Source organism: Macadamia integrifolia, chromosome 5, assembly GCF_013358625.1.
Source record: "Macadamia integrifolia cultivar HAES 741 chromosome 5, SCU_Mint_v3, whole genome shotgun sequence".
Classification (NCBI taxonomy): Eukaryota; Viridiplantae; Streptophyta; class Magnoliopsida; order Proteales; family Proteaceae; genus Macadamia; species Macadamia integrifolia.
The window spans coordinates 6,081,568-6,098,836 of record NC_056561.1 but is presented as its reverse complement, the minus strand read 5'-3'; the positions used below and the strand labels follow the sequence as shown (position 1 = coordinate 6,098,836).

At 39.5% G+C, this 17,269-nt stretch overlaps 3 protein-coding genes across 4 annotated transcripts; 1 reads left to right on the top strand and 2 right to left on the bottom strand.

Annotated features, from left to right (window-relative positions):
* Positions 1 to 951: 951 nt before the first annotated feature.
* On the bottom strand, positions 952 to 6,198 carry LOC122079423 (ABC transporter G family member 7). Of its 2 annotated transcripts, none has more exons than XM_042645875.1 (7): positions 5,816 to 6,198; positions 5,292 to 5,482; positions 5,035 to 5,185; positions 4,567 to 4,699; positions 3,384 to 3,585; positions 1,764 to 2,040; positions 952 to 1,112 (listed from the first exon to the last, which is right to left on the bottom strand). In XM_042645875.1, the coding sequence occupies exons 1-7, from the start codon at positions 6,110 to 6,112 to the stop codon at positions 969 to 971; spliced, it is 1,395 nt and encodes a 464-aa protein (XP_042501809.1). In that variant the 5' UTR covers positions 6,113 to 6,198; the 3' UTR covers positions 952 to 968. The 2 variants fall into 2 exon arrangements, with proteins under 2 accessions (XP_042501809.1, XP_042501810.1); XM_042645876.1 differs by having other exon boundaries at positions 953 to 1,112; positions 5,292 to 5,603; positions 5,816 to 5,954.
* Positions 6,199 to 8,461: 2,263 nt separating this feature from the next.
* LOC122079477 (pentatricopeptide repeat-containing protein At3g58590-like) lies at positions 8,462 to 11,670 on the bottom strand. Its single transcript, XM_042645994.1, has 2 exons — positions 11,317 to 11,670; positions 8,462 to 9,278 (listed from the first exon to the last, which is right to left on the bottom strand). Exons 1-2 carry the CDS (start codon positions 11,600 to 11,602, stop codon positions 8,620 to 8,622), a joined length of 945 nt encoding a protein of 314 aa, XP_042501928.1. The 5' UTR covers positions 11,603 to 11,670; the 3' UTR covers positions 8,462 to 8,619.
* An 85-nt stretch (positions 11,671 to 11,755) lies between these two features.
* Positions 11,756 to 15,819, top strand: LOC122079476 (ELL-associated factor 1). Its single transcript, XM_042645993.1, has 4 exons — positions 11,756 to 12,021; positions 12,229 to 12,596; positions 14,192 to 14,234; positions 14,893 to 15,819. Exons 1-4 carry the CDS (start codon positions 11,907 to 11,909, stop codon positions 15,348 to 15,350), a joined length of 984 nt encoding a protein of 327 aa, XP_042501927.1. The 5' UTR covers positions 11,756 to 11,906; the 3' UTR covers positions 15,351 to 15,819.
* Positions 15,820 to 17,269: the final 1,450 nt, after the last annotated feature.

The window sequence follows — 17,269 nt, the reverse complement described above, 5'->3', positions numbered from 1 at the left end:
CCCACCGCAAGGAGTCGAATGGATCAAACACCACTCCTTTCCACTGTGATCAAACACACAGCAGTCCCAGCAGAGACATAGCAACAAGCTTCTTTTTTTCATTCATAAATCATGGGGCTTAATGGGAGCCCTCTCCTTTATTTATAATAATGATGGGGTTACAAGAAAATAGAAACTAACTCTAGTTTCCAAAAACTGAAATAGGAAACTAAAGAAAATAGAAACTCTTCTAGTTACTAAAACTGAAAATAGAAACTAGGAATTACAAGTACTGAAATTAGAAGCTAACTAAGTACTGAATTTGGAAACTAAATAATGCTGAAATTAGAAACTAAATAAACCCCATCAAGCCAACTTAAAAGAGAAACTAACTAGCAATCACGTACTCAATCTTAGAGCCCCCCTTTTGGACCCATAAAAGTGGCCCAATACAATTAAAACACATGGGATCAAAGGCCCAACATGTATGGAACCCAACCCTAGGCTTATTCCTAATCAAACAAGCCTCTTTTGGTGATTAATCTGCATCAGAAAAGGTTTAATAAATGATGGACCATATGACTGAGTTTGGTTTAGATGACCAATTCACATGGTCACCTATCTATCCAAATCTTGTAATTGCCACATCAGCCCTTCAATGGTTTGACAGCTGAAATAACTAGGGGAAAAATCAATACTAGATGGCAGGTCATACAGTTGTGATGGGATGCAAAAACAACATGTCAACAAATCCAGAGGGAGCTCCTACACATGGCAGAAATAAACTATCCATCTACATGTCCCTTTCTAGGTGTGCCACCTAGATAAATTTTTGCCTAAATTATTCAAGGAAAGGATTTGCAATCATACTGTCTCCAATTATGACATGAATCAGAGGTGCCAAAAATCAATCTAAACTAAATAACATCATATGCTACATCTATGTAACATATCAACCATCAACTAAAAATTTCCGCCTGCACAAAGCATTAGTTGCATACCTGGAGTAATCCCATTCTGTCTTGTATAGAAGTTTGAGATCTTCCCATTTGCCAAAAAACGGACCCAAATATTATAGCTGATGCAACAGACATTCTTGCTCGAACTTTGTTTGTAGGACCATCCCGAGAAGCCTAAGCAAAATATCATAGAAAATAAGCACTGACCCGAGTTAATTGCGATGAATGGAGATGGGGATGAGTATTAAAATGTTAAAAGTCTGAGTATCAACTACACGACCAAACTGGGTCCGAAAAATTCTGAATTAGCAATATGACATGATAAGAAACGACTGTCTTAAACCCCAAGCATAAGCATGGAATCTCTGTTTTAGGTACAGAAGCAAAATTAGTGATCAAGTAACAATGAGATGATTACATCATTTCATCCCCCCCCCCCCCCCCCTTTTTTCTGAAGAAAAATCAGAAGCTTTGATTTCCATGGTTGATACCTTCAACTTATAGATGTACCTTATATATGACGAATAAAAGGGCTTTATAATTACAAACTAAAAATTTTGATCGGGTCAAAGGAAATAAACACAGCAGCAAGAAAGAAACATGAATAAAGCTGTCAAAAGACCTTACAAAAGTAGCTACAACAGTATGAAAGAAGGATGTGGAAAATTGGGGTCATTTCATTTAATACTCAACCCAGCTGAGCCTTGACTAAACTTCCTGGGTATGGCCACAAAATTTGACTGATTGCTAAGAGTAAAGGCAAATAAGTAACAAATATAAATTACAAACTAAAAATTTTGATTGGATCAAAGGAAAGAAAATAACCTGCATCCATGCCCGTTTCAGAAGCAACCAGAACTGCCTCCACCAACCAACTTTTCTCTTGACAACAGATTTCCTTCCAAGCCTTGTGGTGCTCCTAAAGACTTCACTTCTGATAAGGGGAGTTGCATAAAGAATAGTTGACGTCTTCTGCGAGAATGCCTCAACAAGACCATCAATCTTCTTTTGGGAAAAGTAAATAGTATCAGAAGAAGTGTAATCAATGGATATGAGATCAGCCAGAAACTCAGCAGGATTAACACGGTCTGGGCATTGATATCTGTTTAAAAACCATCAATTAGCTAGTTCTTCCAGAAATTAGCAGCAAGATGGAATCAAGGACACTAATGATAGCTTTACAGAATATTTCAGCCATAGTGAACTAAAAAATAAGCATCGAGAGAAAATCCATGCATGTCAATAAATAGACATTGTAAACAATATGCAAGTAACATGAAATTGAATTGAAAAACATTAAGATATCCCATGCCTTAGTCATGTAATGAAAAATGATAAGTATGCCAAAAGCAGAATTTCATATATGATTTCCTTCAAAATGGTGACCAAAGGAGGGTGATTCATAAATTTGTTGGAAAGCTCCTAATCAATGGTGGATGATCTTGTTAGTGATAACCAATCCGCGCTCATTTTGGGAAGAAGTATCAAGTATCACTAAAAACATCCTTCTTTGCAATGAGCTTGTAAGAGGTTTTAATCGTAAGTCTCATCCCCCCCCCCCCCCCCCCCCCCGGGTGTTGCCATAATGAAGTTGGATATTTACAAAGCCTACGACTCCTTAAGGGGGATTTATCAATGAGGCCATGACAAAGATGAACTTCCCCTCTATCTCCATCAATTGGGTGTATCAATGTGTCTCCTCAGCGAACATCTCTATCCTTGTCAATGGGAGCTTGACTGGAATTTTTGGTAGTTCAATGCATAAGGCAAGGGTGCCGACTGACAATGTCCCCTCTTTCCTCTCATATTTGGGGAGGGATGCTTCACAGATGCTGACCAGCTAGGAGAAGGCCCATCGAATTTGAAGGGGAACGGAGATGGGTTAGCAGGAGATTCATTGGGAAGTTCTGTTGTGACTCAGTAGGCAATTTTGATTTTTGTGCAACTATCTATCATGTTTGGATGGAAAGGAATTTGAGAAATTGGACCAGGAAATCTAGACCTCATCAGCAGATCTGGGATGCTATCTCCTTTGACGTCCGGGGCAAACTTTCATGTTGGTTCAATCTTGGATACCCCCCGGTATAGGCACGTTGTTCTCTCTTGGGATCTTCCTATCCAGTTGTACTCGGCGGATAGAAAAACCTCTGAAGGGTGGTTGCTCTTCATTTTTTATTTTATTTTATTTTTCCCTTTCCTTCTGCCTCCCCTTTAGGAAGATTATATGTATTCTCTTGAGATCTTTTAATATAATTTATAATCCATCCAAAAAATAGTTCATGGTGTAAAGAACTAAGCTGTGGTGAATAGTTTCAAAGACCTTAAATTTCCAGATTCATGAATTAACACTACATGACTTTGGCATTCACTAACCAAGAGAAGACTTTCAGATGGCAGATAGCTTTAACATAATGAATACAAGAGAAGATAGGTTTAGGTAGCAACCCAAATGTTGAGAAGTATGCGAGTGGTTCTCCATGAGCAGGACCAGCATAAACCAGAGCACCTTCAGTTAGCAACACAATGTCGTCAAATTTTGTGTACACTGAACCTCGAGGTTGGTGTATGGAACAAACTACTGTGTGTCCATCCTCTGCAAGCTGCCGGAATGTCTCCATGACCCTCTCTGCCTGGAAGGCGTCGAGACCTGCATACACCAGAACTCCATCATAACATCAATCCTTAGCAGCAAAACTAATTCTATCCATTCTCACCCTAGGTTGGAATATAGTCAAGAAAAGTTCTAGGCCCTTTGTTTGCAGTTGAGAGAAAAGAATAGCTATCATGATAAATCAAAAGGGGAAATAGAATGGCAGAAAATAGACGTTAAGCGCCAGAGCTTCCTACAGATCACAAGCATGAGATTGAACAGGTCAGGAGGATTCTGCAGGAATGATTACTAATTGAAGTCACCATATAGAATGGCAATCTCCAACAGGTTGGTGCTCATGGAAAATAGAAACAACAAAACAAAGAGCAATAGGACTAATTTAGGTGAAGGCCTCATCAAAATCAAGACCATAAGCAAAACAAAAACCTTGTCCTAACAAAGAGAATTCCAACCTATTTCCCTTTTTTCATTATCCGTCAAAGATGGTTATGAGTAAAATGAATGGAAGCCAAATTAAAATAAAAGAAAATGGAAAATTTTAATCATGATCGCATGACTAACTAAGAAATTCACTAAATATGGAATTAAACTTTTCTATATTTCTTGAAAAGAAACCTTCAATATTTCCATACTTAGGTATTCAAATCTAATAATCTGGTTGAAAAGTGAAGAACAATTACGAACTATATTTAGCCAGCCTTTTTAGTTATAAAATTATTATTGGTAATGATTAAAATAGTTTCCGTCTTGTTTTTGTTTTTTATTTCATTTCACTATACTTTCATCCAGAGGGAGCCAAAATGATAGGCATGTTACATCCATTTGTTTGGTTATTTGCCTTCCTTTTCCTTTATTTCCCCTAGAAAACCCATTAGTTTTCTATTTACTGTATCCACTCACTTGCTACCAACAGCACTCGTGGCGAAATCCCAAGCATCATTATGGATAAGTAAGAGTATCCCATTAACTCATAGGGTAATGACAACTAGTTCAAAAAGAAAAAGAGGACAGGCATACCAGTCGTGGGTTCATCAGCAAATATAACAGATGGGCTTGCAATCAGTTCACATGCAACTGATAGGCGTTTCTTTTCACCACCACTGATTCCACGGACTTTTGCATCACCCACATTGGAATCAGCACAATTAACCTTTTGAGGGAAGAGGATAAAAAGCAAGGGGAAGCAGAGCAAAAGACAAAAAGAGCTTGTGAGCTTCAATTTCAACATTGTATGTGGGGACAGGAAATATTCCTCTGCTCCAGTCGTGGAAGCATAAAAAATTCAATCAAACTGAAAATGACATTAAGTAACATACGAATTTAACATTTCTAAGGCAAGAACAGTAAAAGATTCAGCACAAAAAGCCAGTAAATGATAGATGCAGAAACAAGGGCCACCAAATGTGATAAAACTCAGCTCAATATAAAACAAGTTCTATTTCTTATATTTAATTTTTCTCCAACCGGAAGCCTTGGCAATCTTACCAGGCCCAAACGGAATAGGAGGTTGTTCACATACTCTTCTCTTTCTTCTGCAGAAGCCAAGTGGGGAAGTTGAAGTTCAGCCGCAAGGGATAGTGTTTCACGGACTGTTAGCTGCGAGAAGAAAAGATCTTCCTGTTTCACATAAGCAAACCTGCAGAAAGAAGAAATGTAACGAGCAGAAACTGACAAGGGAAAGAATCAATAAACCAACAACCTAAGGCCCAAAAGATAGCTGTGCTTGAAGGCGTCAAACGTACTTGTAAGCTTTCTTTGATATATGTTGTCCATTGACTTGCAGAAGACCCGACAGCTGCAGGCGGGGAGAAGCAGTGAGCTGACCAGCAAGAACATTGAGCAGTGTTGTCTTCCCTGATCCTGAAGGGCCCATGATCGCGAGTAGCCTCCCTGGTTTTGCCTCTCCAGTCACATTTTTTAACAGAAATCGTACCTAAAAGATAATATGCCATCACGGATTCATTAAAATGGGATTACCAAAGCTGCAAGAACAGTGGATAGAATCTCAAATATTCGTCCTGGTTGCCGGATGATCGAAAAATACCAAGCCCCACCTGCAATTAGTTTCTAAGAATCTCAATTCCCAATAAACATCTCCATGAAACTGGACCAAGTTAAAGCAAGTCCTGGCTGTCTTGGAAACCAAGAAATTGCAGTTTCCGCCAAATTACCTAGCTGGAAGACAGGCTGCATGGAAATTCAACTCCACACAGCACCACAACCCCGACCGGGGTAACAGATAAAGAAGATTGAATAAATAGCTTACATTTTTGCGGGATTTGTCATAGAGGGAGCATGTGATGTTGCTCCATTGAATTGTCACCGGAATAACTTTTCCGGAGATAGGATCGTCTTCCCCGTTGGTATGAGGTTCCCCATCATCGTCCTTTCCCGTGTAATCGTCTTCGTCTTCGACGTCCTCAATTCCAGGCAACAGAGAAGGACCAGGGCCGGAGAACAATCGAAGAAGAAGAGCCGCAGCTATGGCTGCCAGGATCTGACCCACTCCGCTCCCGCCAAACTCCACCACCTGACGCACTCTTTTCCCGCCAAGCCTCACCATCTCTCTCTCTCTCTCTCTCTCTCTCTCTCTCTTGGAGCTGCGTGTGAGCAGGTGAGACCTGAGAGGCTGAGACTGAGGGTGAAACTGAGCTCTAGTCTTAACGATAATTCACATTTATCTTCCTTATAATAATAATTTCTTTTAAATTGTGGGATCCAAATTCCAACGGCTAAGATTGTGTGCCTCGTGAATGACCAAAATAGCCCTAACCAAATTTTTGCATTGACCCGGACTCGGTGAGCCCTGGGGTAGTTTTTTTTTTTTTTTTTTTTTTTCTTTTTTGGGTGGAAAGCCCTGGGGTAGTTCGCTCCTTGTAAAGGGGTGTCAACAGTGGGGCCCGGTTGGTTTTTAAGGGGCCTAATTGGTAGCCACCAATTTAGGGCCCTGCATCCAGCATTGTTTTGGACTATTTAGGTAATTAAGACTCGTAGGATAGGGCATAGATACATTTCTATTCAGTCAGTGTTTATGGATTAGACTGGTGGATTATGAAATGAACATATTTCTATTCAATCAGAGTTTATTAATCTATAATCCAACTAAATCCTAAATGGACAATAAATAGTCGGTTAACACTGTTGGTTTATCTCAATTGGGTGCCTGTGAGGCTTAACCAAACAACATTACCAATCCCCTCCATAATCGGTTAGTTGTCAGGTTTTAACTGGTCGGTCCCAATCAAGCCTGCTGCAAGGTGATGATTTTATTCTCCACAAGGCGAAAGAAATTGCGACCACAACGGACACAATGCAGAGTGATGCTTTTCTGCAATTGGGGATGGATATCTTCGACCGAGTGAATTGATTGGTTTAGTGATTTTCACGCTGGGCATGGCCATGGCCTCTTGTGTCTCAGCTAAGGGATTTCATGGTCAGCTTCAAAGATTCTGGGGTGGGGTGTATCTCCATTAAACCATCTTCAGGGTTCAGAATTCAGCGGAACAGTCACAGACTACCGAGACCACAGGGTCAGGTAGTCTTTAAATCTTTTGATGATTAACCACACAGTTTATTAAGAAAGGAATCCCAATACAACAGCAAACAAAACAAATGAGATTTAACATTACAGCCTCAAATCAAGGACATAGAATTAGGATAGAAAAATGAAAGAGCAAGAAAAAAACTTGCTCAATTGCACAATAAGCCCCCAATGATGGGCAACAGATCCCTGCATTGACTTGGAAGATAAGGTTCATAAATCAACCCCCAATGATGGGCAACAAATGCCTGCATTGGATGTGGAAGACAAGGTTCTGATATCATTGCTGCCACTATTCACCTCTACCAATCATCGTATGAGGAATGAGGAGCAGCAGTGCACCCAGGGTCGAAAGGATCTTCAGAGCCGCAGCAATGCCAGTATTGAAAGACTTGGCCAGAGTCAGGTGTATCCAGGGTTCCCCCTCTGTAGACACTCTCAAACTTCCTCTTTGTTTCTCCTGTTTTAGGACAGAAAAGAGTTGGGTGGGTAAGGAGGCCAACTTGACTTACCTAAAGGAAAAAAGATGATGAAATGAAATAATGCAGGCAAGGGCATAATAAAAACTAATGGGAAAAAAAAAATAAAAAAAACTAATGGAAATAAAAGGAAAATAAAGATTCAAACAAAATCAAGCACTTCACATGTATGTTAGATGGTCGGTACCATTTTCTGAAACCTGGACCAGTCCAGCCAGTTCAACTGCTTGACTTCAGAACTGTTATGCCCCCATCTTTACCAGAATATACATCACAATTGATTGAATGGTTGCACTGACTGTTCAACCCATATTGCTAAACAGCTGAATGGACTTGCAACAAAGTACTTCTATATTTTGTTTTATCTGGGGCCAGCTGATGCCATCAAGTTTGAGACTTCTGAACATTTTCTTGTATCTATTTTTAATTATCTGGTATTCATCTATTCGTGTTCAACCCGCTAAATAAAATATCTTATGCATGAGTTTTCCAAGGCCCACATTTTGTCCAAAAGCAGAGTTGTAGATGTTTGGAAGATAAGAATGCAGCTGCTTCTCAAAGAACAGGATTTTTATTTTTTCCTGACAAACGGCCCACAGATCTGGCTCTAGTGGCTTCTTCAGTCAACCAAGCAGGGGCCTTGCTGCAGGGAAAGCAGGCTTGTATTTCAGAGAGGCTCAGGTAACAACTTTTTTGTGCTATGAAGTATGTGCCATATAATTTGCTTCTAGCCAAAAAAAAATTAGTGCTGCCTCAAGTCCGTCTAACATTTCCTGTTAGGAACAACCACACTTTCTACGCATATATGATCATTTTCTCAGGATAACAAAGTCCATTAGTTTTCAATATGATCAACCCAAAAATTAAGTTAAAACTGAGCTAATTCGCTTGATGCAAAATTCTTTCTCTTGTCTCAATAATCACCAATAAAACGAGACAAGTTTGTCAACTGTTCCTGGGAAAAAAACAGATTCCATAAGCTTTAGAGGCCATCTACATCCACCTCTGTTGATAAAGTTGAACACCTTAGGTTGGTCCCAACTTGTTTCCCTATCCCCGTACTTGCTCCTCTGTGTGGCTAAATCTATTGCAACCAGCAAGGAAAGAACGCCATATGATAGCATTTGGCTGGAAAGGCATCATGCTGATAAGTTGTTCTGCCTCCTGAAGATGCCCAAATCTACTCAGCAAATCCACAACACATTCATAGTGATCCATCTCGGGTTCAACTCTATACATCTGTTTCATGCATTGAAATAACTCCAAACCTTCCTCCACCAAACCCCCATGTCTGCAAGCTGAAAGCACAGCAATAAAAGCAACCTTATCAGGCTTGAATCCAAGGAGTTCCATTTCTCTGAACCTTTTGAGAGCCTCATGTGCATAACCATGAATCCCTAGTGCTGAAATTAGAGCAGTCCACGAGATCAAATTTCTCTCTCTCATTTGATTGAAGACTTTCACAGCACTCCCAACACTACCACATTTGGAATACATGTCTATCAGAACGTTGCACACAAATAAATCACAACACCTGACTTCATTCTTTATGACAAATCCATGAACAGAACTTCCTAATGCCAGACTGTTAAGCTTAGGGCAAACGCTTAAGAGGCTCATAACTGTGTACTTGTCGGGCAGGGTTTTAGACATTTGCATGCTTTTGAACAGATCAAACACCTCCATGAAATCCCCATTGCGAGCACAAGCTGAAATCAAAATGTTCCAAGATACATTGTCAGGTTCTTCAAGACAAGAAAGCAGCTTTTGGGTTTCTTGATATTGGCCAGTTTGGTTAAATACCCCTGCAATAATGTTGGAGGCGACAACAGGTAACTGTAGGGTTGATTCTGTTGTGAAACGCAAGGCATCAGAAACCAAACCATTGGTGGCATATGATGTAATAAGAGAGCTCAACACATACTCATTATGAAAGTAACCCATTCTTATTATCAAAGAATGAACTTGCTGCATCTCCAGAGCCATAGATGATTTGAGAGCAGCAGAAAATGAAAACTCATTGGGTTGATAACCCAAATGAAGCATTTCTCTCAACAGATATACTGAAATAGGAGAGGACATACTGGAGTAACCTGAAATTAGAGCATTCCAGGTAACCACATTTTTTTCATAAATTTCATCAAAACAAAGATGAGCCTCTTCCAAAGTACCGCATTTTGCATATAAATCAATCAGGGCAGTACCCACATAAACATCAGAGTTGAAATTAATCTTGATGACTTTTCCATGGATAAGTTTACCATACTTTGCACTCTGCAAGCTGGCACAAGAACTAATAGCACCTACATATGTGATCTGGTTAGGCAGAAATCCATCCAAGAACATTGTCAAGAATAGATCCAAAGCTTTTTTGGGTTTCTCATTCCTTAACAATGCCCCAATAATTATATTCCACGAAACTACATCTCGGGAAAGCAAATCCTCAAACATTTTCTCGGCAAAGCAAGGGTGGGAGCATTTCGCATACATATTCACAACCGAATTTGCAACTGAAGGGTAAAGTAGAGTGCCAGATTTAATAACTAAACCATGGATTTGCTCCCCAAATTCTAAATCAGGTTCCAATCCAAAACCAGACAAAATACCAACAAATGAAGATTCTAGTGGACGGATTCCAGATCTCAAGAGCTCACGGAACAAAAACATGGAATCTTCCACAAAACTACATAAGCTAAATGCAGATATTAAGGAATTCCACGTAACAATATTCTTTTGAGGCATGTCTTCAAACAACTTAAGTGCCTCATCCAAGTTTCCATGCCTCTGAAATAGACCCAACAATGCAGTCCCCGAGAAAGCATCCACATAAAGCAACCCCATCTTTAAAATCAACGTGTGCAACTTATGTCCCTGATAAAGATCCAAAGAAAGAGACAAGAGACTGCCAAAGGTGAATTGAGTTGGTTTCAGTCCTGATGCCATCATTTGGGAGAAGAGTTTCCAAGCTTCAACCCCAAGGTCATTCCGGCAATAAGTAGCCATTATCGAATTATAGGATATGACATTTCTTTCGGGCATATTCTCAAATAATTTACGTGCTATTAATAATTTACCCATTGACGCATATGCAGAAAGAAGGTTGTTGTAAACAAAGATGGGTTGTTCTGAACCCGTGGTGATAATGAGTACATGTAAAGATTTAGTTGTGTCAAGGGAACGAGCTCTTGCGCATGCTTGAAGCAGCAGAGGGAGCTGATACTGTTGGAAATCTACACGGAAGAACAGAGAAATTGTTACAAGAGTTAGCCTATGCGGAAAGAGTACTGAAGTGAGAGAAAGAGGGCTGAGTCGAAGTAGAGAACTGTGGTGGAACCCTTCGCAAGTATTCCGACTTCTATCACTCTGACAATGAGAACTCAGAAGGGGACAAAGACCTTATTTTCTTACAATGTAATGCATCATGCATGTTTTATGGGTTCATGTAAAGAATTCAACAATGACTGTAACATATCATCTAATTTCTGTATTTCCAAAAAGTTCAACACCAAACTCGTCAATCAAGGACAACATTACCAAGATAAAGCATAATCCTTTATACCTAACTAGTTCTTCCATTCAAAGAACATGGTACAACCAATAAGCGCTAAATGTGGAACTTTCGGTATTAATTCTGAAATTTGGAAGTTTACAGAAGCATAATCGATTCTCAACAAAAGCATCCGGCTATGGTTTTCATTCTTATTTGAAAAGGGTAGTTGAAAAGAAAATTAACGCAGCGATGCTTACCACCGAAATGAGCGGTGTGAAATCGGCAAGCCTGGGGGTGATTGAGTAAGGGGTCGAACTGAGTTTTGCAATTCTTGCAAGTCCTCAGGGTTTGGTTAGTACTTCCTGAGCAACGAATTGAGGTAGTTCCAGCGAGAAATTTTCTTGTCGTCGTTCTTCGAGAGAGACTGATTCGCGAACCAGCTTCTGGGTAGTGTATGGAAGAACGCAAGCGACTAAGCGAGCATGGAATAAGGAAGAGAGACGCTGAAATTGATGAAGAATTCCTCAGAGCCTCGCTAGCCATTTCGTGGTGAAGGAAGGGAAGCTATCTTCAATTCAAACAACGTAAAAGCAGGTTTAGGGAACGAAAGAACCCCGTCATAGATTCATATTTTAAGGGTATAACGGTCTTTTCATTTAGCTGCAACTGCTCAAATAACGTGTGAGAAACCCACGGTTTCAGAAAATCGAAATTATAATTCCATCCCTGCCCCGATTGGTTTCCTTTCCATCGCTTGTGCGATTCCCCACTCTGAACCCAACTCGAAGTTCTAGGTTTCCATGATCGTTACTATAACTATGTTCTATAGCTTTTGATCTTCGCAATCATGGCGAACAACAACAAAGAACCCAATACTGCTCCTCAACCTGATCGGTGGTACAACCTCACCCTTGGTTCTTCCCTCAAAGATCTCTCTTCCACCAAGTTCTGCACCTTACGATGTGAGTAAGACGAAGGAACCACATACAAGTTTATTAATTTTAGGATTCTGTTTGTAAAATTTTAGTTATTGAATGTGAGAGTTGGTAGGGTAGGGTGAAGGAAAAGCTTGGTTTGATTGCTCTTCACTTCTCTTTTATGGAATTGTTTTCTCCGTCGTGTTGCAATGTTCTGAATGTTTGTTTTCTCGGACTTTGAAACTATCGTAGATGAGTTTAAACCTGCATCGATCGATAAGAATCAACCTGGGTCGCTCCACAAGACCAAGGAAAACAGGGTTACTGTGGAATTCCACAACAATCAACCCGGCAAACCAAAGGTAAGCTTTGAGGGTAGCAGCGAGGATTACAAGGACAACGATGGAGTACTATTCTTCGATGGTGAGAGGTTCCGGTTGGATAGATTACACCGGGCGGTGAAGCGGTTGAGGCATGTTCGGTTGCCTGGGGAATCTGCAGCGGCAGCTGCCATGGCTGCTACCAGTTCGGTTCTACCTTCTGTGGAGTCTCGCTCTCCTCCTCTTGGAAAAGCGGCAAAATCGCAGCCTCTAAATAAAACTATAGTCCCTCCGGTGCCGGTGAGTGTTGCATCTGAAGATTCTCTTTTTTTTGCCTTTTACGACATTTATTGTGAAAATTTCTCACTGAAAACCAGAAGAAATAGTTTCTATAGATCCTATACTGTTTGCAGATGTCATTTGGCATAGAGGACTTTAAGATTCTTAAATTTTGCTTAGTTTCTGAAATTGATATTGTGTTTTAGAAATTAAAGGCATAACAATTAAGATCATGAGGAATGGTGTTGCACAATATTTATTTACCATTAGGTGAAATAGATTACGTATCTGAAGATGATATGCCAATGTTAAGCAAGATTCTGGAGATGGTATAATCTTAAGAGATTCTACTGGCAATGATCCACCTTTATTTTTTATTGTCGAGGTGGGGTGGTGGTGGGTGGGTATAACACCTTGATGTTTACTAGATAGAAACTCTTCCTTAGTTCTTAAATTCCCTTATAGTTATCAAGGTGACTAGGCAACCCAAGGCTCTGGATGTTGCCTAGGCAACAAGGCCCCTTCCTATGCTTGCATTATATGTAGTATTGCAATGTTATAATTATGCTTACATGCTACATCAATTATCAACATTTAAGCAACATCAAGAATCGAACACTGAAATGCAGGAAGAAGAATCAAGAGTCAACCTTGAAGTGACATTAAGAATCAAACACTGAAATATAGGAAGGATAAGGATAAGCAGAAGAAGAAGGGAATTAGAATCAATTTCATGGTATAAAAATAAAAAAACACCCTATAAAATATGGCGTCGAAGGCATCCAAGGGCATGCCCAGGACTCTTTTGATCTATTGAGATTATTTTATGTCAATTTTGAGTCTTAAAACTTTTGTGTCATTTATTCCTCATCATCCTTATGATCAACTAATCCGTACATCTTTTTAGGGGGGGGGAAATGATCTGTAAATGAATTTTATGAAGTGAGTTCTTAGACACTGGATCTTTGAAAATGTCTTGTGTGTTTCACAGTCCACAAACCCTTAACCCAAACTAAGGAATTAGGGCTAAAATTAGGGAAATAGAATAAGAGCTAGTGCAGACAGAATGTGGTTGCTTGAATCTAGGGTTCGAAATCTGAAATTGAAACAGTTTGAGTCAATGTAATTGGAACTAGGGAAAAATTGGGTTCAAAAGGGAGAAAATTAATAACTGGTGAAAAGAGCTTGAATGGAGCTGACACTCCAGTCGAGTGCTATTCTTTAATGGACCTAACTATGGCTAAAATCTCTTGGAAAAACGCCAAAGAATTCTAGGTGCAATGAGGATCTCTTCAGGTCTTGGACAATACTGGGCATGGTATCAATTTGGGTAGCTTGTAATTTTTGGAATGAGAGATTATGGTGATATTCTGGCAGGGATCATGGTAAAAGGATTGGGGAACAAGTTCCAAAACAAACAGAAACCAATAGAGAGAGAGAGTATTTTATCTGAGTGATGATCAAAATGTCCACATCTGTTTTGTTTGTTAATTGCATGACATTGTTTGTGTATTTTAGAATATCTCACCCGAAAATGTATTTTGTTGATTATTGATAAAAAAAAAAGATGTTATTTTGTTGATTAGAGCATTTTCTTTTGCTGTGGATTTTTACAGGTTGAGGTGGAAAGAATAGATATTGGTGAATCAGGGAGTCCAGGTTCGTATTTGTGCTGACATGGTTTCAATTTATAATTTTCTGACCTCTTTGTTCATTAGGCTGGTGTGTCTAACTTGGTATGGATAGCTTCCATCTTTCTTTTTTTTGTTTTTGGCGGGGGGGGGGGGGGGATGTTGGGGGTTGGGTGGTTGACACCAACAAAGTATGAATTTCAAAAAGTTTTATAATATATCTATTGCTGGATGTTTCCATCATGAAACCTGTCTAAGTTGCTTGGTAGTTTTAGTCTCGGAACCAATTAACTGAAGCTTATGCATCTGGGCTGTAGGTTTTGATAATTCTCTCTTCTTTCTCTTAATATTTTAGCTAATCTGTGTAGCACAACATGATATCTGTTCTTTGCAGGACTCCTTTATGCACTGCTTATTCTCTTGGTTATCAGAGTAGAGCAATTGAATTATTATACCCAAAAAAACTATAAATTATATCTATTCACAATCAGCTCAACATGTAACCTAAGCTGCTTCCCCGCCTTATGCAGTACTGTGTCAGCCATGTCTAAGAATTTTGGTTACAATGTGTCAGATTATTAGTCCAACAACCATTACAAGACTCAATCTGAATGACTGATTTGTGTATAACCCCACCCCTTTTAAGAGTCAGTCATGTGGATGATATTCACTTTGTTATATTGCAGGTGTGAAGCCTACTGGTAGGGTAGTCACTAATTCATTTGCTCCACCAAATTCTTTAACCATGTCAGCAGACCATAAGAATGAAGAACAGGAAGAACAATTGGAAATACTTTTCGATGATGATGATGATGATGATGATGATGCTGGTGGAACACCTAACAAAGGAAATGCTGCCGAAGAGCCTCAACGAGAAGTCAACACTGGTCTAGACATCAACATACCAAATCAGAATGACACAGATGATGAAATTGCTGATGTGGATGTCAGTGATGATGATGCAGATAATGGTCCCAATGCTGCAGAAGCTCTTAGGGCCCAGGTGAATGCTGAAGAGAGAGATGGGCAGACTTCAAGTTCTAGTGGGAGCAGTGCGAGTGGGAGCAGTGCTAGTGGGAGTGGGAGCGGGAGCAGCAGCAGTGACAGTGAAGGCAGTGATGATGACTCGGTGAACTCAATATGAGGCTGGGGATGGTTGGTAAATTTCATGAAATTACAGGAAGTAGCCAATGGTTTGCAGAACATGTGATCCTGGTTCACAAAATGTGGTGACCATAATAATCTGGTCTTCAGGTGGCCCCCCAGATACCGAAGAACTGGGATAAACCATGACTCAAAATGTCAATCCACAAGGCTCGTTCTAAGCAAACTATTTTTATGATTCTGCAATTCTGATGAGCGCAAATTTTTGTTCGCGGAGTATTCTGTCGTGGGTTAGCTCCTCCCCTACCCCTCTCCTTAGAATCTTTTTCTTTTTATTGTGAAATTTTATCCATCTTCCAGTTTACATGTTGTATACCCTGGACAGTACATGGGGAAACGGGTATCTATTTACATAAATTAACTGCTTCAATTCTTGAAAGATCTGTGAACCATGTTCTCAAAATTAATAGCCAATTTAATAGAATTTTCCTGAAAATAATTAACCCAAAGTTCTATTTGGACGATCTTTCATGAGAAGCTTCAATTACAATTTTGGTTGCTTGGAACTGGATAGTCTCGTCTCTTACCTCTGGTAACCGAAAAAGGTCTTGCAAATTTGGGAAGATTAGCATTCTTAGTGTCATGTGCTTCCTCAATGGTAAGAATAAGATTGTTTATGGGGCCCTGCTTGATGTATTAGTAACCCAATCTTCACTGGCCGAGGCTAAGCCCTCATTGTTGAAACTTTAGAAAGAGCCATTCTGTAGGCTTCCAGGATGGGTTAACCATGGTTCTTTCATGGTTGGTGCACCTATGTTTTTCCACATGGAAGGATGATGTGAATCTGACCTTTGGATGTAGAACCAAATTCAATTATTGACCCTCTTATATGATTCAATGCATCCCACTCACTAATTTCTACACCCTCTCTGTAGTCTGGAACTTCTAATGTTTCATTTTATCACATGAATTTTATTTAGACTGAAATCTTACATGTGACAAACGGAGGTAGAGCATAGAAATATTTTTTAACAATGTCTCCACTAGCAATGAAAAATAGGGTTATAAGCTTTCTTTTTCTTGCCTCTTTGTTTACAAAGAATCATCTCTTCTTAGCCCTAATGAACCTTTATCGCTACCAATTTAAAAAAAAAAAACATAAAAATAAAATTTTCAAAATTATTCTCCATGTGAATCCTAATTCTTTCTCCTAGTCTCAACTGAAAATTTTGATAAATTTTCAAAATTATCCTTCATAGTCTTAACTAGTACTACTAATTAAGAGGAAAGTTGGGTCCTCCTCAAAAGTTCCCCAACTTTTGGTTAAATGAATGCACCATCTGAAAGAGCAACGCAGTTTCAAGGTATTGAAAATGGCTGGGTTCAGCCGTGCAGGTGTTTGATAAAATGATTCTACGGGTTTTGGACTCTAGAGAGGCTTCTGAAGGCCAACAACTTTCTTACGCACCTCCATGGGCACGCGTCGAACTGCAGGCAAGCATGGGAAGGTGAGCGTGGTTGAAGATTAAAATGCAGCTAATAAAGCCAGAACAGACGCCATAGGCGTGAGAGTTTGACTTTGTTCATTGATAAGCGCTTTCCGCAATTGTAATGCTCATGGTGGATTTTTATCCAACAAGACGACTCTTCTGTCGAGAGTTGATAAACAAACTCTCATTGTAGTTTTTATGTGAAGGAAAGACTATCTTGAAAGCCAAGAAAATTAAGTAAATTATCTGTACGTAATCATCAACTTTCTCCACCTTAGCCCTTAAAGCTAAATTATGAATCACAGAAATACAACTACTATCTTGTTTAAAGATCCATACTTTAGAAAACATCTTAATTATTGAGTTAATGTCCTAGAATATTGGTGAAGATCTCCCAAGGCCAATCATTCAGTCCACCAAATTCTTAATGCTCTCAATATTAGTTGTAGGCAAAAGTTTGATAGTATTC

Excerpts from the sequence above, each read along its gene's own strand:
- LOC122079477 (XM_042645994.1), bottom strand. The coding sequence starts at position 11,602 with ATGGCTAGCGAGGCTCTGAGGAATTCTTCATCAATTTCAGCGTCTCTC. Across the intron at positions 9,279-11,316 it reads TCACACCGCTCATTTCGGTG|CTTGTGCTCGCAATGGGGAT; the intron begins GTAAGCATCGCT and ends TTTTGATTTCAG.
- LOC122079476 (XM_042645993.1), top strand. The coding sequence starts at position 11,907 with ATGGCGAACAACAACAAAGAACCCAATACTGCTCCTCAACCTGATCGG. Across the intron at positions 12,022-12,228 it reads CAAGTTCTGCACCTTACGAT|ATGAGTTTAAACCTGCATCG; the intron begins GTGAGTAAGACG and ends AAACTATCGTAG. Across the intron at positions 14,235-14,892 it reads TGGTGAATCAGGGAGTCCAG|GTGTGAAGCCTACTGGTAGG; the intron begins GTTCGTATTTGT and ends GTTATATTGCAG.
- LOC122079423 (XM_042645875.1), bottom strand. The coding sequence starts at position 6,112 with ATGGTGAGGCTTGGCGGGAAAAGAGTGCGTCAGGTGGTGGAGTTTGGC. Across the intron at positions 5,483-5,815 it reads ATGACAAATCCCGCAAAAAT|GTACGATTTCTGTTAAAAAA; the intron begins GTAAGCTATTTA and ends ATTATCTTTTAG. Across the intron at positions 3,586-4,566 it reads TGCTGATGAACCCACGACTG|GTCTCGACGCCTTCCAGGCA; the intron begins GTATGCCTGTCC and ends TGGTGTATGCAG.